The sequence below is a fragment of the Emydura macquarii genome, unplaced genomic scaffold (genome assembly GCF_026122565.2).
Source record: "Emydura macquarii macquarii isolate MOO-44397 ecotype Brisbane River unplaced genomic scaffold, CSIRO-AGI_Emac_v2 contig_318, whole genome shotgun sequence".
Classification (NCBI taxonomy): domain Eukaryota; kingdom Metazoa; phylum Chordata; order Testudines; family Chelidae; genus Emydura; species Emydura macquarii.
In genome coordinates, this window is record NW_027130455.1 from 10798394 (window position 1) to 10823334 (window position 24941).

Sequence of the window (24941 nt, forward strand, 5' to 3'; positions counted from 1 at the left end):
TCCACTACCTGTATACCTGAGCCCAGCAGGATGGTGGTATTTCGTGCTCACTTTGCACAAGTGTAAATAGTTAACACCAAGTGTAGTGTAATGGAGAACCAAAGCCCTAGCTTTTTTTTTTTCTGTAAATCCATCTGTTCTGCTACTTATTACTTCTGCTTAGTTTGATTTCTTTACTATGAATCAAAAACTGCATCAGATCCTTACAATATTAATGAAAAGATAACCTTGATTTATGTGAAATTGTTTAAAACATTGTATAGAGTTGTCTAAAACTCTTCTAATGACTTAGGGTGGGATTTTCAAAGGTGCCACAGAGAACTAGAGGTAAAATGTTTAAAGGTGCCTGAGTCCCATTTTCAGAAGTGATTTAGGGGCTTAGGAGCCTAAATTCCATTGACTTTCAATGAGACTTCGCTTCTTAGTGCTTCAGAGACTTTTAAAAATGGAACTTAGGCTCCTAATCACAGGTACTTTTAAAAATGATGCCCTAAGTGCAGGCTTCCTATTGAAATTCTCTTATTTTTTAAATTTTTTATTAAAAAAATGGAATGCTAGGGGTGTCACACACTGTTACCATTCTTAATCATTTAGTCATCCTTCTGTAGACTTTTATTGTGTCATTTGTGCTAATTTATGCCTCTTCCTGGGCATGAGAAGGATGCACAATATCACCTCTGTGTTCCCTGGCGTCATTATGCCCATGTAAAAGTATAGTAGTGGGGCACCAGGAAGAGGTCCCAGGGGAGTGGGTCTTGCTACACCTTTGGAAATGTGGAGTAGACAGTTTAACCATCACAGCCGGGCCTGGTGTTCAGGCAGCAGGCCTCCTGTGGGATCACGAGCTTAATGGGCAGTGCTCTTTGCCTTCCCTAACACAACCAGCCAAATTGTTACTGTCTCCACTGTAGCAAGGGCAGCCATAGTTTGACCCTCTCTGCCCACATCATTGAGAAATGTGCCATCACCTGTAATCATGCAGAGTCTCCAGAGATTCGATATACCTACGTTTTTTTGCAGTCTTGATCTAGGTTTCTCTCCATGCACTTTCCCAGGGAAAGCTTTCATCTGCTGAGTCCCAGAAATAATATGTTTGTTGAAAAGTCTTTCTGCTTTTTCTGCAGGCTATACATAGATGGTCCTTTCGGGAGCCCCTCTGAAGAATCCTTGAATTACGAGGTTAGCCTCTGTGTGGCTGGAGGCATTGGAGTAACTCCATTCGCATCAATACTCAACACACTGCTGTATGTGAACCTAACCTATTTAAAGCCATTTTCCCAAAGTTACTTCAGACTTGCATATTACAAATGCTTCCGGTATGTGTGTAACTCCTATTCCTATCCCCCCTGTCCTCCCGTGGAGAGAGGAACGGAGAGGAGGATTGAGGTCTGTCATTGAAAGTCCCAATTCCATTCATGAACTGGCTGTTCATGCCCAGTGGGTGCTGAAAGTGCAATGCTTAAAAAGTACATTCGGTGGCACAATGGTGCCTAAAGGCCTTGCAGACCAGCCTTCCCATCCAGCCAGAAGAGAAAACTGAGTTTGAGCTCCGCCTAGTCCATGGGGATGTTTGTTTATAATCCCAAACCTTTGAATTAAAAATTCCCCAATCTGTGTTAGGGCAAGATCAAAGACAGAGAACAGGGGTGCTGAAAGTCAGGTCTGAGATGCACTTTCCTCGTGTGGGGACGTTTGAACAGTACCAGTGTGATATATATTTGGCTCCACATATGCATTAATGCTCCTTGCCTAATCTTTTCATGAACACTTAAGATAGGAGTTTTAAAGAAATTCAAAGGAGTCAGGCATGCAACTCCCATTCAATTTAAATGGGATATGGGCACCTCTTAAGTGCCTTGAAAATGCTAACCTTAATTGCCTCCTTTTTAATGATTGTTATTAATTTAAAACATTTGAAAATCCAGTAAGACAAAATTTTCAGTGGTTCTTTGTGAGTCAGGAATGCTGCCAAGTGGGGGATATCTTTATTATTATTTTTATTGCATGTCTTGCGCTAATGCCTAGGAGTCCCAGTCACGGACCAGTGCCCCAATGTGCCAGACACTGTACTAACACAGAACAAAGACCTGTCCCTGCCCCAAAGAACTTACAGTTGAAATAAGCTTGCAAAGTGTTCTACAATTCACCCTTGAAGCACCGGTTCAGAGATCAGCTGGTAGCTGGAGAGAAATTAAAACCTTTTAAAGTCTGATTTTCAGAGATGCTGAGCTCAGTCAGCTCCCATCAGTCTCCGTTGGACTAATGGGTGCATGGAGCTTCTGAAAATCAGGCCCTTACTTGACAGCTCCTGGTGCCATGTGCAGCCCTTAGAGAACGTAACAGGTTCCCTACTAATCTTTATTTCTGAGAGTCCAGTGTTGATCTTTCGAACAGAGAGTACTGTTTTCTGAAGCACATTTTTGTTTCTGCCAGACTGGAGTCCAGATGGATATCCTGACAGTTTTCTCCAGCATGGATTATCCCTGACAGTGTTTAGCCAAAATGTCACATATCATAACTATGGGCCAGCAGTAGGTAATGATACGGCTGCCTCCATCATCATATTATTAGAGGCAGCGAGAGGCTTGCACAGACATTGCCACAGCAGCTTAATGTCCAATGAATGTTTTCAAGATCAGATAAACGGGGTGCTTCCAAACACTGAATGCCATAACAAGCACAGCATTACAGTGAATCAACCTTGCTTCTGTGCACTGCAGTATTATACAATAACAACAGCAAGATATGTTTCGCTGTTAATATTTAAGGACATCAGCAATGCAGAGAATCTTTCTATTGGACAGGCTGCCTGTTGTTTTGTATACCTTCAGAGAAATTGAGATTGGTAGGGGTGAAAATGCTAACGATTGTATACAAATTTGAGGGGGTAGGAAGGCAAAACCCTTTTTGTTAAGGGGATGCAACTGTGGAGGACATCAGGGTATCCTTCAAGACCAGGATGCAGGCTTTTGTTTTTTGTGTAGTTTTTGTTTCTTTTGATATTTTCCGAGCAGCTGGGGTCACCCTGTTTGGGTTCACTCCGGTCAGGTATCTAATAAATGTTTCCTATTTATTATAAATCATTGTTTTTTAAAGAGAATCAGAAGTGTTTTGGCATGAGTGTCTCTAAATGAATGATTAATTACAAGTAGTAATATTCAGTGACATGCATGTCAGTGGATGAGGCATATCGTACACACCTTTGGCTGTATAATGACACTACAAATTTATCGCATTCCACAGCCTTCTGTATGTAGAACCAGCAGTGTATGTTTGACATGCCATACACGTCTCATGCATGCATGATGCATGCCACAAAACGCTGCAAATCAACCTCACGTCTAGGCTAGCTCATTTCCACTGGAGTGTGTTTGCTCAAGTCCGAAGTCTGAATTTATAAAAGGTAATCCCTGGTGAATCATCTTGTACATCTCTCAGTTCGGTTAGGCTGAGAGATATTTATTTTCTTTTATCATTTCAGAATGCTGCACAGGATTAAATGGCTACAACTTATTTTTTATATAATGTATATACGATACCAAATGTGTGATTTCACCCATATGGTCAGACCATTACCTCTGTTCTGGTTTCTCCCAGCACAAAGGACTTGCAAAATATGCAGAAAGAACATTTGTCTGCAGGACAGCATTGTACAGGAAGCAGCTGGTGTCAGGACATTAAGGATGCTGCACTCCCACTACAGACACACAAGGCTTGAAGCCAAGTGCAACCAGCACCTTTCTGCAGGCTATGGAGAGTTCACACAAGGGCGGCCAGAGTCCCCACTTTCTGTGTGCCATGGAATATTCGCCCCACAGTAACTCACTGCAGGCCTGCAGTGGAGAGTTTAAGAATGTGGACGGGGTAGTGGTATGTCCATTGGGTCCATCTGTTACACAGAGCCATTAGCAAAAAGGCCCAGATGTTGGTATATGGGACGCTAGCAGCTACTGTAACTCATGTTGTGCAGTAGATATGGAGCAGCTGTGCCGTTGTCCCATACGTTGCCTCCTGGAAGTGGCATTTGGCCTAATACGCATCTATAATGCTGAACTTTGGAAGTCCAGAATGCAGCTGTGATGCTCTCCAATGGGTCTTTATTATCCGAAAATAATTTTAAGAGGAAGAATTCTGTCCCCTAACTGGCTAAATTACAGATCAGTAAGAAATAATCACATAAAAACAGCCACAGCTGAGCTGAGCTGAGAAAAATCATGCTGACTTGTTTTTAAATCTATTAATCAGTCAATTTTTTTCTCATGTTTCTTTTCTAGCTCAGTTCATTGTGATCATTCTTCTTCTACTAAAATCATGTATTGTCTCTATCTCCATTAGGAAACCTGGCAAAAGCGTCATGTTTTCTAAATTAAATGCCAAACTTTCTCCACGAGTGTGCTTTATCCGTTGAAGATCTTTGGGGAATATACCTTTGTCTAGCACAATGGGGCTCTGACCTTGTTTAGACGTCCAGGCACTACCACAATATAAATATGAATAATAATTGAAATCATCTGTTGCTGGCTTGTACTTGAATGCAGAGTTTGGCCCTAACTTTGCTTTGGAGTTGTATTCTGTGATGTTTTACATTCATCAGTGCCCCCTTCTCTGGGTAGAACTGGGTTTGTGGAATGAACTCTGACTTATAATTGCAGTGAAGAATCTACTCACTATGTATTTGAAGAGCAAAGGCATCTTTGCTTTTAGATAACTTTCATTTGGTTTTGATGTATGAATCAACATTCTTACCTTAAATCATATATATGCAATCAATGTACAGTAAAAACTGTAAAGGCAGTGTCCGTAAAGCATGTTGTATTGTGTTAGGGGTTCAGTATTTCAATATGTCATTTTAGATTGATTTGAGCATCTCGGTGTGATGGTGGAAAACTAACGTATTTAGCAGCTGGCTTCTAATGGAAATTAATATTTGCACAATTAATATAAAGCATCTTAATTAGTGTGTGATTTTTAAATGATAATTTTTTAATTCTCCAAACGTCATTTTCATTTTAAAGTGATGACTGGCAATGCTACAAGCTCAGAAGACTTTACTTTATTTGGGTGTGCAGGGAAATCCAGTCCTTTCGTTGGTTCGCAGATTTGCTGTGTATGCTCCATAACAAGGTAAAGGGATAGTTGCACAGGGGTGGTTTCAAAGTGATACTGACAATAAATGCATGCCTGTTTGAATATGTAGATTTGTAACAAAAGTTTATCCATTGAACATAACTAGAGAAGGCTGTGATTTCAGAGGGACCTCACCAAGTTATGTGGTTGAGCAGCAAAATGGCAGATGAAATTTGTTGATGACATGCATGGAAAGACTGGTTCAAGGAGTCACATGGGACAAAACAGTGGGTGAAATCGTGGCCTCATTCAGGCCAATGGATGTTTTACCACTGCCTTCAGTGGATTTTACTCACTGTTTTTTCTAAAAAAGGCAAGGATATTGGGACAGGCCCTGAAATCTGGGATATGTGGCCCTTTTTCAAGGGGACACAGTCTCTTTGCATGGTCAAGAAGCTTGCTAAAAGGGAAAAGAACATGCATTTCAGGAGTCTGTGTGAATCCTTGCCTTTGGAGAGAAGTGAAATTCCAGTCATCTGGAGAGCAGAGTGAAGTGGGGCTGAATGTTTTTGGGAGTTGGAAGTCATGTCTAATTCTCAAAACAGAGATCAGATGGATTTTTAAATTATTTTAAAGTCTTTTTAAAACAGTGTGTGCATGTATACTGGGACGTAAAAAAGCTTCTGATGAAAGGGAGATAAGTAAATGTGTCATTTCTATTAAAAGTGCCCACAGCGTCTGCTGCAAGGATCAGGCTTAATCAGGATAGTGGACAAAAGCAACTGCATTCTTATATAAGAAGAGGTGTATTAATTCACTTGATGTTTTTCTGATCCTTCCAGCTTTGGCAGGAAAACCGCCCAGACTATGTAAACATCCAGCTGTACCTCAGTCAAACAGATGGGATACAGGTATGTGGCTAAACAGTGTTTGCAAACCTCACTAGGCCTTGTGGCGGTAGACAACACAAACTTCCAGTTAAGCATGAAATGGAATGATGGCAGATAATTTAAGAAGGGAATAAGGGCTCATTCTCTCAGTAGAGCTGCATCACAGGTCCAGCCCCACAAAATTAGAAGAATGAAGGCGGGTAGCAATCAGTTTATTATCAATGGGCAGATACTCATATCTCCCTCTTCTAGGAAAGAGGTCCTTCCAAACCATGCAACAGACAGTTGGCAGGGCTTTATGGGAAACTTGCATCATTCCTGGACTGAGAGTCAGGCTGGAATAATTCTGGCCCCAGACTTTTGAAAGCAAACACATTGTGAGAAACTGGCTATTTTTAAAAATTCCAATTGGTTTCTTTTTGTTTTGTTTTTTTGTCTCAAGTGTTTGAAGAAGTCAAACATTTTAAACTATGCAGCCAGAGAATGTACTGAACTGTTCTTTAGCAGATGCCACAGTATGCTGGTTTAGAGACCTGGATTTGTTCCCCATGGGCTGGAACCTTCCATAGCCATTTGTTCATGGGATGCAGTGATCTGGGTGTTAGCATTTTACATCCGCTTTGTACTGACATAGCACAAATGTAAGGGCCTGATTCTTCACACTTGACATCAAAGTGAGCTTTGCCATTAACTTTGATTGGCACATGATCAAGCCTTAAATTACTATAAAAAGTGAAAGGCAGTAGAGCATCAGGTCCAGTGGGTTTAGATCTCCCTTCTGGCAGATGAAGACAGAATACAGTTTATTGCTCTGAGGAGAACAGTACCTCAATATAAGTGACTTGTCGCTGGGCTCCAGCTGAATAATTTGTCAGCAACAATTCTGAACAATCCTCCAAATATTCAGTGCTAGTTCCAAATAACTGGATGCAATATCTCTGCTGGCATGGAGGTAATCCAAAATATATTAACTAACAGGTGAGAAATGACTAAGTTCAAGTCAGAACATCCAAGACGTAGCAGAATGTCAAGGAAATGTAGCCTACAATATTTATTCTTAAACTGTGTGTCCAGTAACTACTGAATTTATATTAAAACTCTTTCTCTTTTTTATGGCTGTTTGGTAGAAAAAGTGGTATCAGGTATAAAACTATATACCATGAGGGCTAAAATCCGTATTCGAACAGAGTTACTCCAGATATCTCAAAGGAGCACCAGATGCAATTCTCAATTGCCCTGCAACTTATGCTGTCTCTGACTCCAGTCCAAAGTGAGTGTAAAATGCTACCAAACCAGAATAGTGTTGCATTTTACTCGTTCTGCACTGGTGTAAAAAAGACTGACCCAAGGTGCAGAATGACAGAGAATCAAGCCCATTTTTTTCAGCAAATGCTTTCACCCATCGTAAAAAACAATGGAAAATGGTTCAAGCTTAAAATGTTCTTTTGTATTAACATAATAGATGATTTAGCAGAAAATCAGATCAGATGTGGCTGGAGAAGAATTACATGTTACATTATATTAGGACAGTAAAACAAGGAAAGGTAATGCAATGCAGGGGAAACATGTTGGGCTTCATAAAAAGATCAGCTAGGATTTTAGGATTTTCTAGAATTGCTAGAAAAATATTGGGCTCACTCCAAAGACTCAGCTTTGGTACTTTATGCCACTGAGGCTGTTCAAAGCAACTGGTAAACCAACCTCTAAAGATTTCTCTTGTCATTTTTTCAGCCCTAGTTAACTTCAGGGTTATTTGTACCAATATCAGGTAAAAATACTTCAGAGAGAAATGTGATTTTTCTACATGGACAGTGTCCCTTAAAGGGTAGCACTGAAGGCATACTAGGGAGTGAGTAATGAGAATATAAATATTGCTTTATGTATTAATCGATAAATTGATTTAAAAATTAATGGTGAGACTAATAAGCAGCTATATAAGAAACAGCACACCTGAAGATGGCTATTCAAAAGGCAAGGAGGTATTTATTGATGCATAGAAATGGCTGCAATCTGTCACACTGTTAGATATTTGCTTAAGTTATTACATTTCAGCTATTTGGTAAGTCAGCCAGGGCATTTACCAGACCAGAATGAAAGCTCTGAGTGATGTGTAGCAATTTACAAAACATGCAACAACAGAACTTACTGTTTCTCATAGAAAATAATTGGTGAAAAGTATCAAGCCCTGAACTCGAGGCTTTTGATTGGACGACCTCGTTGGAAACTCCTTTTCGATGAAATAGCTAAGTGCAATAGACAGTAAGTACCAATCTTGATGGGTTTTGCCACAGTTTGAAGGATGGGAATTGTATATATTTAATAAACAGCTATATTTGTATGGAAATGACTTTGGGTTTTTTCTTATCATGTAACATTCAAGCTACTGATGCTGATATTATCTAATGTTGCGGCTGAGAGATGGACTGTGTTCAAACTGAAAGAAATTTTTTTTTAATCAGAGCAGTTCATCTTCTCCTGCAAGTTCAGTGGCCCAGGCAATAAAAATCATATTTCTGTGTTACTACAAGAGATTGTATATGTTTTAATCCTTAGCTATAATCAGTATCTTGTTTGCAACATATGCCATTTTTATATTGAAAGATATAAATGATGTTTTCTGCTCGGTTTCACGATTTATAATTTGAATAATAGAAATGCAACTGAAAGATGCTGGCTGTATTCTTCTGTGTTATGTCTTTTATTCAGAAGATACGTTTTCTTTGTCAGTTACCAGTATTACTTATTGTTTGCTAAGGGCTGACTCTGTAATCAGTACTGTATGAGGCAAAGTTTACAGTCTAAACAAGGCAGATATAGAATAAACGAGACACACACTAAATTATTGGCTCACCTCTTCTGGATTTAATTTAACACAGTTGTTAAACCAGTTTCATTGACTCTGTGGTTACTAAGGATGAGATCCTGAGAAGGATTTGGCTCCAACAAATCTTACTGATTTCAGTGGGTGCATTCGGTATCTGATATCTCTCAGGATCAGGACCACTTTAGTCCTGGTTACTCCTCCAGTGTAGCAGAGCACCGCCTAGCACAATGGAGCCATGGTCCCTGTTAGGGAGCTACTGTAAAGCACAGCAATACATAGGAATACTACCACTCAATGCTGTACAAGAGGGAGGGCAGGAACTGGGGCCCAAGTAGCAGTGTGTACCCCTGTGCAATATGGAGAACAGCTCTGTAGAGTCTGAGCTCTGTGCAGTTCTGCTCTGCATGGTGGGGAGAGATAGGGCATGGGAAAGGAGATGAGGGAGGATGTGTGAGGTGGATCTATTGTTTGGTTGATCCTGTAGTCATGGCCTCCTGCATAGTTTGGGGAATACTAATCCTTTAAGTGTCATTCTCATTTCTTTTATCTATTCTATTTGTAAAAGACCAAAATAATGGAAGCTTCCACCATTTCTCTTGGAAGACTCCTACACACCCAAATGCACATCACTTTTGAGATGTTTTTCATGATTTTTTCCTTCTACGTTTCATCCCATCACTCCTGATTAGCCCTCAAGTACTACTTTCTCCTGCATCTTTGTATCTCTAAGATGCCCATCACCTTGATTTCTAAGCAACATGTCTTGGGCTACCTAAGTAATGCTTCTGCATCCTTGGCTGTGTACCCCTTTTACATTATTAGTAGACTCTTATTATGTCCTTCCTCAGCCGATATCACCCCTTTGCTAAGCTCTGTATATTAGCTCTGTAAGAGCATCATCCTGCAGACGCTTTTGTTATGTGCTCTGTGCAGGTAAGGAGTCCCATTAAATTTCAGAGAACTACCAGGTGCAAAGTCAAGACTTTAATCTTTCACCATAGTTCAGTTTTTCAGCTCCCTGACCTTCTGTTGCTCCTCCTACTTCTTCCCATTTGTCAGTAACTTCCTCTGAATGGCCCTGGTGTAGTATACAGACCACTAAAAAAAGGCAAGACAAACCAATGTCTTTTTCATCCAAACAAGTCTGGCACTGGCGTTCAGAGTTTTGGACATATTTGCAGACACTCACTTGACTGGTTTGTAGTCCTTATTTGGTGACATCCAAAGTATTTCCCAGTTTTTATTTTATTTTACATTTCTAGTAAAAGTAAAAGTGTCAGAGGCCTGCTAGAGCTTAAGCACAGTTAACAGATTAATTCAATCCAGCACCAGGTTCATATTCTTTCAGTTGAACGAAGAGGAGCAAAAGTGCACCATCTACTGTTGATATTTTATACCACATCTACATTCCCATGTGTTTGCACTGGGACAGTTTGTAGCATATGTTGTTATGCACCCTGTTTTCAGGATTTTCATGCAATCTATGGTGGTACCCTTTTTTGTGGTTCATTTCTCTTCACGATAAAAGGTGCCATGTATTTCTGAGATATTACCATAGTTTTTGAATTTTGCTTCATCTAAACGGCCATGTGCTTCTTATATAGAACTAAAAGTGGGCTAGACGAAAGAAACTAGAACATTACTATGAAGGATGGTCTAGTGGATAGGGTACTGACTGGACTGGAACTTAATAGCCCTGGATTCAAATTCAGCCAACATTTCCCATGTGACCTTGGGCAAATCACTTAACCTCTTTGACTCCGTTTTTTGTTGCAAAATGCTTACTAGTCATGGAGGCGTTGTCATGATAAAATGATTGTGAGGTGCTGAAGTATTATGGTGATTGCGGTCGCGTAAGTACTTAGTGTGAGAGACAGATACTATATTAGTTTTATTCAACAACTTGCTATACTTAATTAAACTAATGGAAACAAATGTTGAATAACGTTAAGGCTTTGAATTAAATACACAATAAGAAAAAAATTCAGATTCAAGGTTTACTTGCCCGTCTCTTCCTCCACAAAAGCACATACTACCTGGTTTTCAGAAGTGTTCAGCACCAACAGATCCTGTTGAGAAGACAGTGGTTGATAATTTGCTCAGCACATCTGAAATTCAGGCCACTTATTTTGCTCCCTTTGTCAATAAAGCACCACTGGACCATTATAATAATGGAATCGAGTGTAAACATCCAACGGTGGGGTGGGAGAGGAAGCTGAATGTGAATCAAAGATTGTAAACTATATGGGAGCATGTAATTAAAAATGGTATTGTAATGTATCTGCACAGGAACATTGTTTTGGTTGCACATGCAACTTTATTTGTGACATTTCCTGAGTTTTGTAATGCTAATGTTCACTTCCCGTAGATGTATAAAGTCAGTGGCTATCTGTTATTCAGGTTGCCTAATTATGGATTTAACTGGCTATCGTTAGATACCTAAGTTTGAAAGTGGGGCAAAGACTTTTTTATATGATAAATCTTTTTCTTTCAAAGGCACATGTTTGCATAATTTTGTACCCTGGGACTTTACCTTTTTTTCATCTAGCAGCATGGACTTCCTTCAGTGCAGTTTAGGGGACGAGGCAGTTAACTGTGATGTGAACTTAACTGCACAGTACAATAGCTTATATGTACCAGTATACGGTCACTGTCATTCTCTGCTATATACGTAGACCTTAATTTTCAACTGATTTCAGGGTGCCTCGTTATTTGGATGCTGAACCTAAGTTTCCTTGGACAAAATTGCCATGGACTTCAGTGGGAGTTTTCCCTGCATAAGAACTGAGTAAGGGAGTCTGGAATCTGAAATGATCCAACTACATTAAGATAGCGTAAAAACCTAATGCATTTTGAATAATGAATTCCTAACATAAAACATAGGTTTATAGTTAATATTCACCAATCATCTGTCTGAATGGCTTCTTGGAGCTGCTATGGTGTGCAGTAGTGATGTGGATAAATGGTAGTGAGTGTAACTATGCATTCTAGATCTGTAGTAACAAATGTAGACTAAGAAACCTAGTGATATCCGTAGGGCCGGCTCTAGCACCCTCTGCAGCGGCACGCGTATGTGCTCATTTATATGGCGCTGCCCACTCCCCTCCCTCCCAGTTCCTTCTTACTGCCTGTGACAGTGCTGGAATAACTCTCCTGCTCTTGCAAGTCTCTGTTTCCTAGTGGTTCTAGCTTTCTAGCTATTCCTAGTGTATATAGCTTTAAAAGTTGGTTGTTTAGTTTGTAAGTTAGTTAGTAAGTTACCAGGGTTGGGGCATGCCCCGGTCCCCGGTGTTTAAACTCTGTGCTTTGTGCAAGAAGCCTATGCCACTGAGCGACCTGCATCAGAGCTGTTTAAAGTGTTTGGGAGAAGCTCACGTCTCCAAGAAGTGTAAAATCTGTAAGAACTTTCTACTGAGAACTAAGAAGGAAGAGGACATTAGACTTACGGGCCTTCTGATGGAGGCAGTACTCAGACCAGCATCAGAACCGCGATCAGACTAGGGACCCAGTACCATGGCATCGATAAAAAGTGTTCCTCCAGCATTGGAGTCAACCTGGCACCACTCGGCATCCCTGCTGCCAAAGAAGCTCCAAAAGAAATACACTCAGGGAAGGAGCATTCGCTGGCACTGAAGCCGGCTAAGAAAAGTTCAAGGAAGCTGGAGTCAGCCCAGAAGGGGTGTCCGCCTGGGCGGGCGTTGAGCCCAGCACCTGTGCCGCCGCTGACTCTGGGAAGTGGCACAGGTGCGCACTACCTGTTGGTCCCCTCCACGCCTGAGGCATTCCAGGCGATGAAGAATCTATTGGCCATGCTTGGTGCCGTCTACATCACGAGAGGAGAGGCCCCCGCACCAAGGAGCGGACGCCCCAGCCGGGTGTCCATTGAAGGGGATGCTAGCGACTACACAACTGTCCTGCCCCCACATCAACTGGTCGCCATTCGCTGGCCTCGAGGCACTCTCCGGAACCGCGCCGAGACAGATCAGGTTCGTGTCTGTGGTCTGTGGGCACTAGGCACTGATCCCCCGAGTACTGGCACTGATCCACCAAGTGTTGGCATTGATCTTTGGAGCCCCGAGGTTCACCAAGCCCATGGCATCACGAATCACCGGCACGCAGCAAGTCACCGGAGCCTCAGCACCGCTCAAGTGCTTACAGAAAGCCAAAGGACAAGACGTGGTCTTTTGAAGAACACGGCACCAAACTTAGATATCGACTTGGAGCATAAGGAATTGCTATCAAGGAGTCCATCGGTGACCACCTCGACTAGGGAAGAGGTACCAGCAGTCCCTTAGCTACCGGTCTCCTGCCTCGTCCTCCCCAGACGTGGTAGTAGCGGGCCCCGCACACGTTGCCCCACTGGACGATTGTAGGTCACATCAGGACCTGTTGAAAAGGGTAGCAGCTAACCTGGGCCTTAAGATAGAGGAGCTTAAAGAACCTGTGGATGAGCCCTCTGGCATCCTGGCATTCACAGCCCCTTCCAAGGTGGCCCTCTCAGTGCATGAAGGGGCAGTGAAGCTGGCTAAGGCTTTGTGGCAGACCCTGGCATCTCTGCCCCCTACATCCAAGCAGGCAGAGAAAAAGTACTATGTGTCCACTAAGGATTTGGAATACTTATACACGCATCCTTCCCCGGGCTTGCTGATGGTCACAACACCTAACGGGCACGACAGGTAGGGGCAAATGAGCTTCGGTACAAAGAACAAAGAGGCAAGGAAAATGAACTTATTTGGTCAAAAATTTATTTGACAGCGAGCCTACAGCTAAGAGTGTCTAACCAGCAGACATTGCTGGAGCAATACCATTTTAACATCTGACAATCACTGGAAAAATTTATTGACTCCTTCCCCCTGTCCTCCAAACAAAAGTTCGAGGCCATACTGGAGGAGGGTAAGACTGTGGCCAGGTCCTCCTTGCAGGCGGCTTCAGACGTAGCAGACTCAGCAGACGGGCAACGGCCTCCATGGTATCAATGAGGAGAGCTTTGTGGCTCCAGACATCTGGTCTCTCGACGGAAGTCCAGCAGTCTATCCAGGACCTTCCATTTGATGGTGCTGCTCTGTTCGCGGACCAGACCGCCTCCAGGCTGAATGGTTTGAAGGACTCTAGGGCCACGTTGTGCTCATAGGGCCTTTATAACCCATCCTTGTCAAGGAGACACTTCAGGCCCTCACAGCAGCAGCGCTTTGGAAGCCAGTCCAGAGGGGAGCCTTATAGAAAGAGAAATAGAGGCTACAAGCATCACTGGGGCAATTCGCCTTCATCTGCCTCGAAACCAGGCCTGAGTCATCATTCCTCAGGCAGAAAGAGAAGCTTTTGAAGGTGTGCCCAAGGGCGACCCACCAGTTTATACTTGAGATCCAGTTTCCCAACCATTCTCCTCCCACCTTGCCTCTTTTCTCCCAGCCTGGATGGCCATTACATTGGACCGTTGGGTGTTGAACACGGTGGCTGCTAGCTACACCCTAAAGTTCGTCTCGATCACATCTTCCTTCCCGTCCCTCTTCAGGGACCCCTCTCACGAGCAACTCCTAATCCAAGAGGTACAAGTCCTCCTGGAGGTGGAGGAAGTCCCTCAGAGTGTGAGAGGCAAAGGATTCTACTCACGGTATTTCCTGATCCCAAAGGCCAAAGTAGGCCTGAGACCCATACTGGATTTAAGGGCCCTAAATAAGTTCCTCAAAAAGCTAAAATTTCGCATGGTCTCCCTAGTGGCCATCTCTCTGGATCTGGGTGATTGGTACGTCGCCCTCGATTTGAAGGACGCTTATTTTCATATCGCTATATTCCCAAGCCAATGGAGGTTCCTGCAGTTTACACAGGGAGCACGACACTACCAATTCATGGTCCTACCATTTGGCCTTTCTATTGCTCCCCATATATTTACCAAATGTATGGCTGTAGTAGCAGCCCACCTCAGTTTCAGAGGATTACAAGTGTTTCCTTACCTGCACAATTGGCTTATCAAAGGCCACTCCAGGGAACAGGTCCATCACGACATAGGAATCATGAGAGACACTTGTTGGTCATTGGACCTGTTAATAAATTAACAGAGATTGTTACATCTGTACAGACAATAGAGTTCATGGGGGCTGTCCTGAACTCTATTCAAGCCAAAGCACTACTGCCCAACACCAGATTCCAGGCTATGACAGGACTTATAGCCAGTCTAAGGACACACCCACTTACTACAGAGAGGGTATGCCTCAGCTTCCTGGGGCATATGGCGGCTTGTACTTACGTGGTCCGCTACGCGAGGCTGTGGTTTCGGCCACTCCAAATGTGGCTGGCAATGATATATATTCCCCATCCTGGCACACTCTGGACAGGGTTCTCACAATCCCCACCCACATACTTACCTCCCTGTCATGGTGGATGAACCCTCAACAGGTGCTAACAGGAATACCCTTCGAGGCCCGGAGACCGACGCTGTCCTTGATCTCAGATGCCTTGAATGTAGGTGAGGAGCCCACCTTGGTGCCCTTTGGACTCAGGGTCTGTGGACCAGGGAGGAATTAGCTATTCACATAAATGTCAAGGAGCTCAGGGCCATCCGGCTGGCCTGCGAGGTGTTCCTGTCGCATCTGTCCAACAAGGTGGTGCGAGTCCTCACAGACAACACAGCGGTAATGTATCATATCAACAAGCAAGTGGGAGCCAGATCCTCAGCCCTGTGTCTGGAAACCATATGTCTTTGGGACTTCTGTGTGGATCACAACATCCATCTTGAAGTGGTCCATCTGCTGGGGCTGAAGAATACTCTAGCAAATCATTTGAGCAGATTCTTTTGTTCTCACCACGAGTGGTCACTCCACCAGGAGGTGGTCGACCTCATCTTCCAAAGGTGGGGAACTCCTGTGTGACCAGGGAAAACAGGAAATGTGTTCACTTTTGCTCTCTCCTGGGATCAGAGGATGGCTCTCTGACAGATGCTTTCCTCCTCTCGTGGTCAGGGAGTTTCACGTACGCGTTTCCCCCAATACCTCTTGTGCACAAGGTCCTGCTGAAAGTCAAGAGGGACAAAGCACAAATCATCTTGATAGCCCCAAAGTGACCTTGCCAACACTGGTTTGGGATGCTGTTGGATCTCTCAGTGGGTCATCATTGGTCTCTGCCACTGCAACCAGACCTCATTTCCAAGGACAGTGTCCCACTTCACCTGGACCTAGCCTCCCTGCATCTGACGGTGTGGCTGCTTCATAGCTGAACAGGGAAGAGCGTCACTGTTTGGCCCAAGTCCAAAGAGTGCTGTTGGAAAGTAGGAAGCCTTCCACCAGGGTGTCCTACCTAGCAAAATGGAAGCGCTTTGCTTGCTGGGCAGCCTGTCCGAATGTATCGCCGACCAACTCTTCTATACAGGTAATCCTGAACTATTTGCTTCATTTAAAACAAGAAGGGTTAGCCTTTTCGTCTGTAAAAGTTCATCTGGCAGCAATATTGGCTTTTCACCGACCAATACAGGGAGATTGGTTTTCCCACACAAGATGGCAACTAGATTCCTTAAAGGGTTGGAAAGGCTCTTCCCTTAGATTAGAGAGCCAGTTCCCCAGTAGGAGTTAGACCGTGTCCTGTCCCGGCTCACTGCTCCACCTTTCGAACCCTTGGCCTTCTGCTCAATCATGCATTTGTCCTGGAAGGTGCTTTCTAGTATCAATCAACTCTGCACACAGGGTGTCGGAGATTAAGGCCCTGACCTTGGAGACGCCTTATACGGTGTTTTTCAAGAACAAGGTCCAGCTTCACCCTCATCCTGCGTTCCTACCAAAGGTCATTTCGCACTTTCACATTAATCAGGACATCTTCCTGCCAGTATTCCACCCTAAGCCTCACAGCTCTAATGAAGGGAAGCACCTGCACTCACTCGATGTAAGAAGGGCTCTAGCCTTCTGCACCGATAGGACCAGACTGTATTGCCGCTCCACGCAACACTTCGTAGTGATTGCTGACAGGATAAAGGGCAAACCAGTCTCCTCGCAACGAATATCATCCTGGATTACAGCTTGCATTAGAGCCTGTTATGAAAAAGATGGAGTCTCCAGTGTCTCTGTCGGCCCACTACACAAGGGCCCAGGCATCTTCAGCAGCTTTCCTGGCGCATGTGCCTGTTCAGGATATTTGTAGGGCTCCAACATGGTCGTTCATATATACCTTCATGTCCCACTATGCCATCACTCAGCAAACTCGGGACGATGTGGGATTTGGCAGTGCAGTACTGCAGTCTTCACAGCCATAAACTCCTGCCCACCTCCAGAGGGATAGTTGGTAAGTCACCTAAATCAGAATGGACATGAGCAAGCACTCGGTGAAGAAACAGCGGTTATTTACCTCGTAACTGTTGTTCTTTGAGATGTTGCTCATGTCCATTCCACAACCCACCCTCCATCCCCTCTGTCAGAGTTCTGGCAAAAAGGAACTGGGAGGGAGGGGGTTCCAGCAGCAGCATATTTACGAGCGCATAGGCGCGCCACTGTGGAGGGCGCTAGAGCCGGCCACACGGATACCACTAGGGGAAAAACATCTGGCTCCGGTGCATGTGACGCGTGCACACACAACTAAATCATAATGGACATGAGCAACACATCTCAAAGAACAACAGCTATAAGGTAAGTAACCATTCTTTCTTAAAAACCTCCAATGATGGGGATGCCACAACCTCCCTTGGAAGCCTATTCTAGAACTTAACTAGTCTAACAGTTAGAACGTTTTCCCCAAAAGATAACCTAAATATCCCTTGCTGCAGATTAAGCCCATTACTACTTGTCCTACTATTAATGGACCTGGAGAACAATTGATAGCCCTCCTTTTTATAACAACCCTTAACATATTTGAAGACTGTTATTAGTTTCCTCCCTCCCACCCTGGTAGTCTTCTTTTATGAAGATTAAACATGCCTAGTTCTTTTAACCTTTCTTCATAAGTCAGGTTTTCTAAACCTTTTATCATTTTTTGTTGCTCTCTTCTGGACTTTCTCCATTTTGTCCACATCTTTCCTAAACAGTGGTACTGTGGAAGAACCCAAACTCAGGGGTCCTTACTAACAAGTTCTCTTGCTCAGCGGAATGTCCTGAAATAGCCAAACAACAGATTAGCAAAGTCAAAGTTTATTCTTTACGTAAAGAAGGTGATCCCTTCAAATATAAGGAATGACACCTGCTTCCAAAAAACAGACCGTATTTATAGAATGGTATAAACAAGTTTTTACACGTCACAGTTTCCATGGTCATACATACTAAAAAGTATTATCTAGGAATTTTCTAACTGAATACTTGCAACTTTCCTTATCTAAGTTACAAGGTCTTTCTCTGCATTCCATCTGTACTAGCGTCTAGACCTCTTAACTATTTCATTACTACAAAACATTCTAAGATTAAATAACTGCTAACAAAACATTTTCTATCTCAGACTTTTTACAGTGAATTCTAAAATCAGTTCTCAGCAAAAACAGAGACCCCATCTTGTTTTCCCTTCACAGTTCCCCCCTTTGATTCTAATAGATCTACTACTAGAATCACAATCATGATATATTCATTCATTTTCCTTGCCAATATACCAATACCGCATTGACCTTTGCACCATCTGTTTCTTAGGGGGCTTAAACCTTTTTTGCTGGAAAAATGAACAACAACACTGCTTACAACAAAACATTAACATTAATATTATCATAAACACTATTGTAGTTACAAACAATTTTTTAAGCCACAATAAGTCTGGTAACCAAGAAGTCAAAGCATTCCAGATGGATGACCATGAAATATCAATGCCAGACGGTGGCATTGGAGGGTTAGCGAATTCATGAAAAAATCTACTAACATTCCAAATTTTGTATACATCCATCTCGATTTGACCTGATTCATTTTTATAAAAACAACAGGTTTGATTCAACATTACACAAACTCCTCCTTGTTGAGCTAACAATTGGTCTAGGGCTAATCTATTTTGAATACTCATTTGTGCCAACGATTCAATTTCAGCCTGTAATTTTAAAATAGCATTTCCAGTCACATTGGCAAATATCTCAAATTCTGCTGAAAAATTTCTCAGTGCATACTCCAAATCACCCACTCCTTGCCAGGGCAAAAACATTCTCCATCCTCTCCAAAATGCTGAAGAGTGTTCAGTTAATGGGTTATAATGGTAAGCATCCAGGGTGGGCCTAAAACTTCTTTTTGGTCGGTGATTATACACAACCTCATGTGAAGGAACTGGATGCACACCTCTAGGCCAGAGATATACTAAGGTACATCTTCCTTTCTACCTTGGTGGTAAAGTTTTTCCTGCCCAATTTCCACATGCCCACCATACACCTTCTTCGATTGGAGTAACTCCTCTGCAACTATTGGAATGGGCTTGATATAGCACATGTAACATGATGTTAGCCCATTCAAACCAGGTATCATTTACATATTGATTAATGGTAGTAGCCTTTTGAATTTTCCAAACCTCTTCTCTAAACTGGTTATTTTTATATAAGTTCATATTCTCTAACTTCTTCCACCAATTGTGGGTCTTGTTACACTTAATTCCTCGGGTGGCATCTAACGTACAATTATAAACTCTCTTCTGGTTCAATTTAGTGGCATTGGATCCTCGTTTCTGTATCAGTTTTACTGATTTTTCCCCCTTCCATTGTTGGTAGATAGACAGTGTATTTGCATTTTGAATATTTCCCTACATTCCTTACTTCACAAGTAACATTTAACCAAGGTTTGTCTGAATCTGTTACTGGTACAGATTGTGTCCATTGCACACATATTGGTGCTGCTGGCTTCCTTCCAGAGAGAATTAAGTCTCTAGGATCAATTCTCATTCCCAACCGGTGTTCTTTCCCCATTACTGTTCCCATGGGATTAGTCCAGGCCAAACTTTCCCATTCATTAACTGGCACAGGAATAGGTATTAGGGATATTCCTTCCCGATGATGGGTTGCCATAAAAGAGCACACCCAACAATCTTTTACCTCCCAAGATGCCGTTAAATTCTTTATCAACGTATAAAATGAATTGGCTTTAAAATCTGCATTGTCCATGTTTAAATTAATTAAAAACATCATCAAAAATAACATATCTATCTTCTACACTAATTCTAAAACAATTTATCCCCTTAATATAACAAACACACCAAAAATAATTAACTAAATAATTAAAATATTATCAAAATAATATAGTCCATTAGTCTTTTCTTTCCTGCTGCACTCTTGACTCCGTCGACCGTCTACTTCAAAGCAACCACAAGGGGATTGCCTGTGGTCCTTCACCCTTCCACGTTTGCTTCTGGGACCTCGGTCCAGCGAAGCTCCCTCGTTGCACTTAGAAATCTTTTTCTTCTAAGAATTAGCATCAGGTGATTGTACTTTCTTTAGATGGGTGCAGTGGTACCAGGCTTCTTTTCCCTGTAGCTTTGCAGCAGTGTACGTTGTTAACAGCACCTGGTAAGGACCATTCCACCTTGGTTCTAAGCAATTCTTGCATGAAAACTTCTTTAGCAATACCCAATCTCCTGGCTGGATGTCATGCACGGCCACATCTAAAGGAATTCTCTGAGAATCTCTAGAAAACTTAAAAATAGCAGTAAGTGTCTTTTGTAATTTTATAACGTATGCAGCCAACTCCTCATCTCCACCCATGAGACTGGCGTGTGCAGGTGTCAGGTTTCTCCCCAATTGAAATGGTCTCCCAAAAAGAACTTCATAGGGAGATAAATTTATCTTTCTAATTGGCATAGTTCTTAGATGCATTAAAGCTAATGGTAACGCATCCACCTGACATGAGGCCTAGTCTATCTTGGGAGGCCTACTCTTGCTCATGGGGCCTAGCTATTGTTACTTATGCTAACTCAGGCCTAGCCTTGTCACTATGCTACCCTCGCGTCACAATATTCTTCCGCTCCTTACAGCACTCAGGACTGACCTCTGCAGGACCCCACTAGATATGCCCTCCTAGTTAGACAGCAAACCATTGGTAACTCTTTGAGGATGGTCTTTCAACCAATTGTGCATCATCCGCTTTATAATAATTCCATCTAGATTATAATTGCTCTAATTTGCTTATCAGAATGTCATGTGGGACTTATCTAAAGACCTACTACAATCAAAATATATCACAGTGACTGCTTTTTCCTATCCACTCGGCCAGTAAACCTGTCAAAGAATGAAATTAGTTTTGTTTGGCATGATTTGTTCTTCACAGATCCATGCTGGATATTTCTTATAACCCTATTATCCTCCAGGTGATTACAAATTAATTGTTTATGAAGTTGTTGCAGTGTCTTTCCAGGTATCGAAGCTAGCATATAATTCCCCACATCCTCCATTCCCCTTTTTAATGATGGGTCCTATGTTTTCCCTTCTCCAGGCTTCTTGGACCTCACCTGCCCTCCCTGAGTTCTCTGAGATAATTACTAACAGTTCCAAGATTGCTTCAGCTAGTTCTTTAAATTCCCTAGGATGAATTTCATCAAGCCCTTCTTATTTAGCTAAATATTCTTTAATCTGTTCTTTACCAATTTTATAATAGAAATGTTATAAATAATAATAATAATTTTGTAATAAGACCTAATTAATTTACCTCTGTAGAATACCAGTCTAAAAAGTGAAAAGTCAAATTTGATAAACAATGAATATTTTCTAACTTAAGCGCCTAATATTGGGCAACCAAATTCATATTTAGGTGCCTTGATAACCTGCATGATTTTGGACATGCTGGGTTCATAGCCCCATTTGACTTTTACTCATATTTCCTCTTTTTTCCTTCAATCTGTGCCTAGGGAGTAGATCACATAGGATTCGATTTTCAGCCATGAAAAATAGCTACAGATCAAATACCACTAGGGTGATCAGATGTCCTGATTTTATAGGGACAGTTCTGATATTAGGGGCTTTTTCTTATATAGGTGCCTATTACCTTTCACCCCCTGTACCAATTTTTCACATTTGTTCTCTAGTCACCCTAAATACCACTGATTTAAATTACAGAACAAAATACACAAAGCCCAACATTAAAAAAACATAAAGGTTCCACAGGTAAGCACTCAGAGGTGAGGAAATGTCACAAATAAGGTTGCATGTGCCTCCTTTACTCTGTCCCTCTGTGCATGTGCATTGCAACGTAGTCTTTACTTTTATTAACTGGGATCAGAATCTGGACCATATGCAATAGTACATTCCAGTACACTGTTCCAGTGATGCAAATCTGCCATAAACCCAGTTTAACTGACATTAATTGAAGACAAGCCAGTAATCTAATTTATAACTGCCTTTTGTCACTGGAGTGGTGCAAAAGAGCTGGAGAATATAAATGAATCTAGGCTCATGATTTTGGACACAGATTAAGGGCTATCTTCTTTGTTCGAGTGCTCACAAGACTCTGTGATGCATAACGGAGGGCAGAATTTCAGTCTAAATGTTTAAATCAAGAACATTTTAGCAATAGAGGTATTCTGCTGCTACTGCTTGAAATAGTGCATTATCTGGTACTGCTTCCTTTTAGTTAACATATTGAATCATAATAGACTTGATTGTGATCTCATTGTGGTGTAAATTAGGAGTTACACTAATGAAGTCATTGCAGTGACACCATTTTTTAATAGTCTGGGTGAGTAACCGCTGGAACACGTTACTAACGGAAGTGGTGGATTCTTTATCTCTTCAAGTCAAGACTGGATACCTTTCTGGAAAATATGCTTTGATCAAACCCAAGTTATTGCATTCAATATAGGGGTAACTGGGTGAAAGTCGATGGTCACTGATATCCAGGAGGTCAGATTTAAATGAACGAATGGTTCCTTTGGACCTTAAAATATGTTTCATGTAATTCTGTGGCAAGTGAAATCAGAATGTGGCTCGGTGTGCCTTTAGACATGATTCACGTTTTATCTGGCATGTGGTGACTCACTTTTCATTCTTGATAGGAAAACTGTTGGCGTTTTCTGTTGTGGACCAAATGAAATCTCCAAGATACTTCACAAATTGAGCAACAGCAGCAACTCCTATGGGACAAGGTTTGAATACAATAAAGAATCCTTCAGCTGAAAGTCTATGAGACTAACAGGACTCTATGGAAGAAATAAGTGCAATTATTTTTTGTAAGACTTACGAGTCAGACCCGTGTGTTAAGAAGACACAATGTACCAAAGAGTGGCATGTTTTCTTATTTATGACTATTTAAAACTCTGAAATAGGGAAGACACTACAGAGCACCAAGTCACATCGAGTGTTTCTGCTCAAAGCCAAAAGGGGTCAGAGAATATTTGTTATGATGATGGTGATGATTCATTTATCAATGTGTACATTAATTTTAAATACCCCAGGGAAACACAGTTGCTTTTATGGCTGATTCAAGAACAATCCATGGAACAGCTGAAATTTCTCCACTTCATTTGCTAACCTCAATCCCCTGAAATTGGGATTGGTTGAATGAACACCACATTGATCAGAATTAAAAGTGCTCTGCAAGATAGACAGTGCTGTTTGCTGGCACACAAGTGAAATGGCTTTGAAATGGAAAAACTCAAGACAAAAATATTAGATGATTTAAATATTGCAGATGCGGATTCTGTATGTAAAATATAAAAGTTTATTCTCTCTAGCCTGCCTCCATACTGAATACTAACGTACCTGTCTGGTAGAAATATATATGGAGGGCTCATCCCAGACTATGGAAAAGTGAGTGCAACCCTATGAAATCTCTAGGCCAAATCCTATGGTGATATAAATTACAGTTGGGGTGTAAACTGGCCCATAGGGGTACATGGTAAATTAGTGTAACTTGCATCAGTTTGACACCGAGTGGGTTTGCAAAAAGCACATGATTTATGCGCTTAGAGGGAGTTGGATCAGGAAAAGCAACTAGCGGGAGAAGGCAAGATAGGTATTTCTGCTCTACCCCCAAATCAGCACGGAAGTCACACTCACTCTGCGCACACACACACTGAAGGATCAATGAGCTCCAGCTGTGCTATTTAGGTACCTTTGCCGATGAATTTACAACTCACGTTTTCCAGACAGACTCAGTTTACCTTCAGCCTCTCAACTGACTTCAGTGGAGTGATGCTGAATTACACCAATGTAACTGAGAGGAGAATTGGGGCAGATGTGTCATTTCAGCTTCCATTTATAATGTGGGAGGAATTACCCTTCACTGCTGTGACCCTTTGCTTCGTGTGTGCTGATGGAAGCCTTGATCAGTCTACAGTATATTGTTGTTTTCTTTTCCCAGAGAGCTTCAGAACATGAGCTTTCTCTCCTACCAGCCGTTACCCAATCTGTACATAAGAAGTGAGGGAAATCAGAACCCATCGGTCCTGAAGAGCAACATTTTCCCCCCATCCCATTGCCTTGGCCTCCTTTATTTCTTCTTTAATCCCCTGCTTCTGTTTCCTTGTGGTAAAGTTCTGCTCTGAGGATAAAAGGAAACTAAAGACATACACAGTCAGGGTCTCATCCTCAGCTGGCATAGATCAGTATAGTTCCATTGATTTTAATGCAGCTTCTTGAATTACACCAGCTGAGTGGACCTGACCCTTAATCTTCACCCAGAGCTCAAGAGCATCACCTCTACAATGCAGATGGCATACACCAAAGCAGGAGGGTCTCAGCGCCACTGATAACTGTGGCTCTCCCATATGTTAGCACTTTGCACTTTGATTTAGTTTATGGCACTCACTTCACCCTTTTTTTATCACCAGGATTTTTTAATTTTCAGCTTACAGAAGCGACACTGCGCTGATATCTGTTCATATCAATGTCTGCATTAAGAGGGGTGCAGTCTTTCAGTAGCTCGTATATTGGCTTGCTGCATGTGTGACGAGTGAAAATGAGTTTGGTCTCTGCTTTCACAGCTGCTCAGGAGACACCATGACTAGAACAGTAGGACTGAAGAGTCTTGGCAGAGAGGTGTGGGGAAAATTGCCTGGCACTTGTCTATGCCACAGATAGACAAATGCCACCTGCCGCTGACTTTACTCAGCTTAAAGTAAATGGAAGAAGGAAAGTGGCTGTTTTCAGATTGGCTGGGATTTGGAAAGGAGCCCAAAGGAGTTAGGTGCCCAAATCCCACTGAAGTTCATTGGGAACTTAAATTCCACCCACTGAGCCTTGGGCCTAATTCACCAAAAGATTTGTAGATTAATAGTGTTTTAAGGCCAGAAGGGAACATTCTGAC

The 24941-nt window shown here is 42.2% G+C and overlaps 1 protein-coding gene across 2 annotated transcripts in view; it reads left to right on the plus strand.

Moving 5' to 3' along the window:
* Positions 1-24419, plus strand: part of NOX4 (NADPH oxidase 4) — a 151870-nt gene extending 127451 nt beyond the window's left edge. The window contains exons 14-18 of one of the 2 annotated variants that reach the window (XM_067568518.1): positions 1125-1244; positions 5016-5124; positions 5910-5978; positions 8116-8216; positions 22690-24419. In XM_067568518.1, coding sequence (XP_067424619.1) covers positions 1125-1244; positions 5016-5124; positions 5910-5978; positions 8116-8216; positions 22690-22810 — 520 coding nt within the window. In that variant the 3' untranslated portion in view covers positions 22811-24419. Of the gene's footprint in view, positions 1-1124; positions 1245-3243; positions 3361-5015; positions 5125-5909; positions 5979-8115; positions 8217-22689 lie in introns of those variants that run through there. The other variant, XM_067568527.1, reaches the window with a different exon arrangement.
* The last annotated feature ends 522 nt before the right edge of the window (positions 24420-24941 follow it).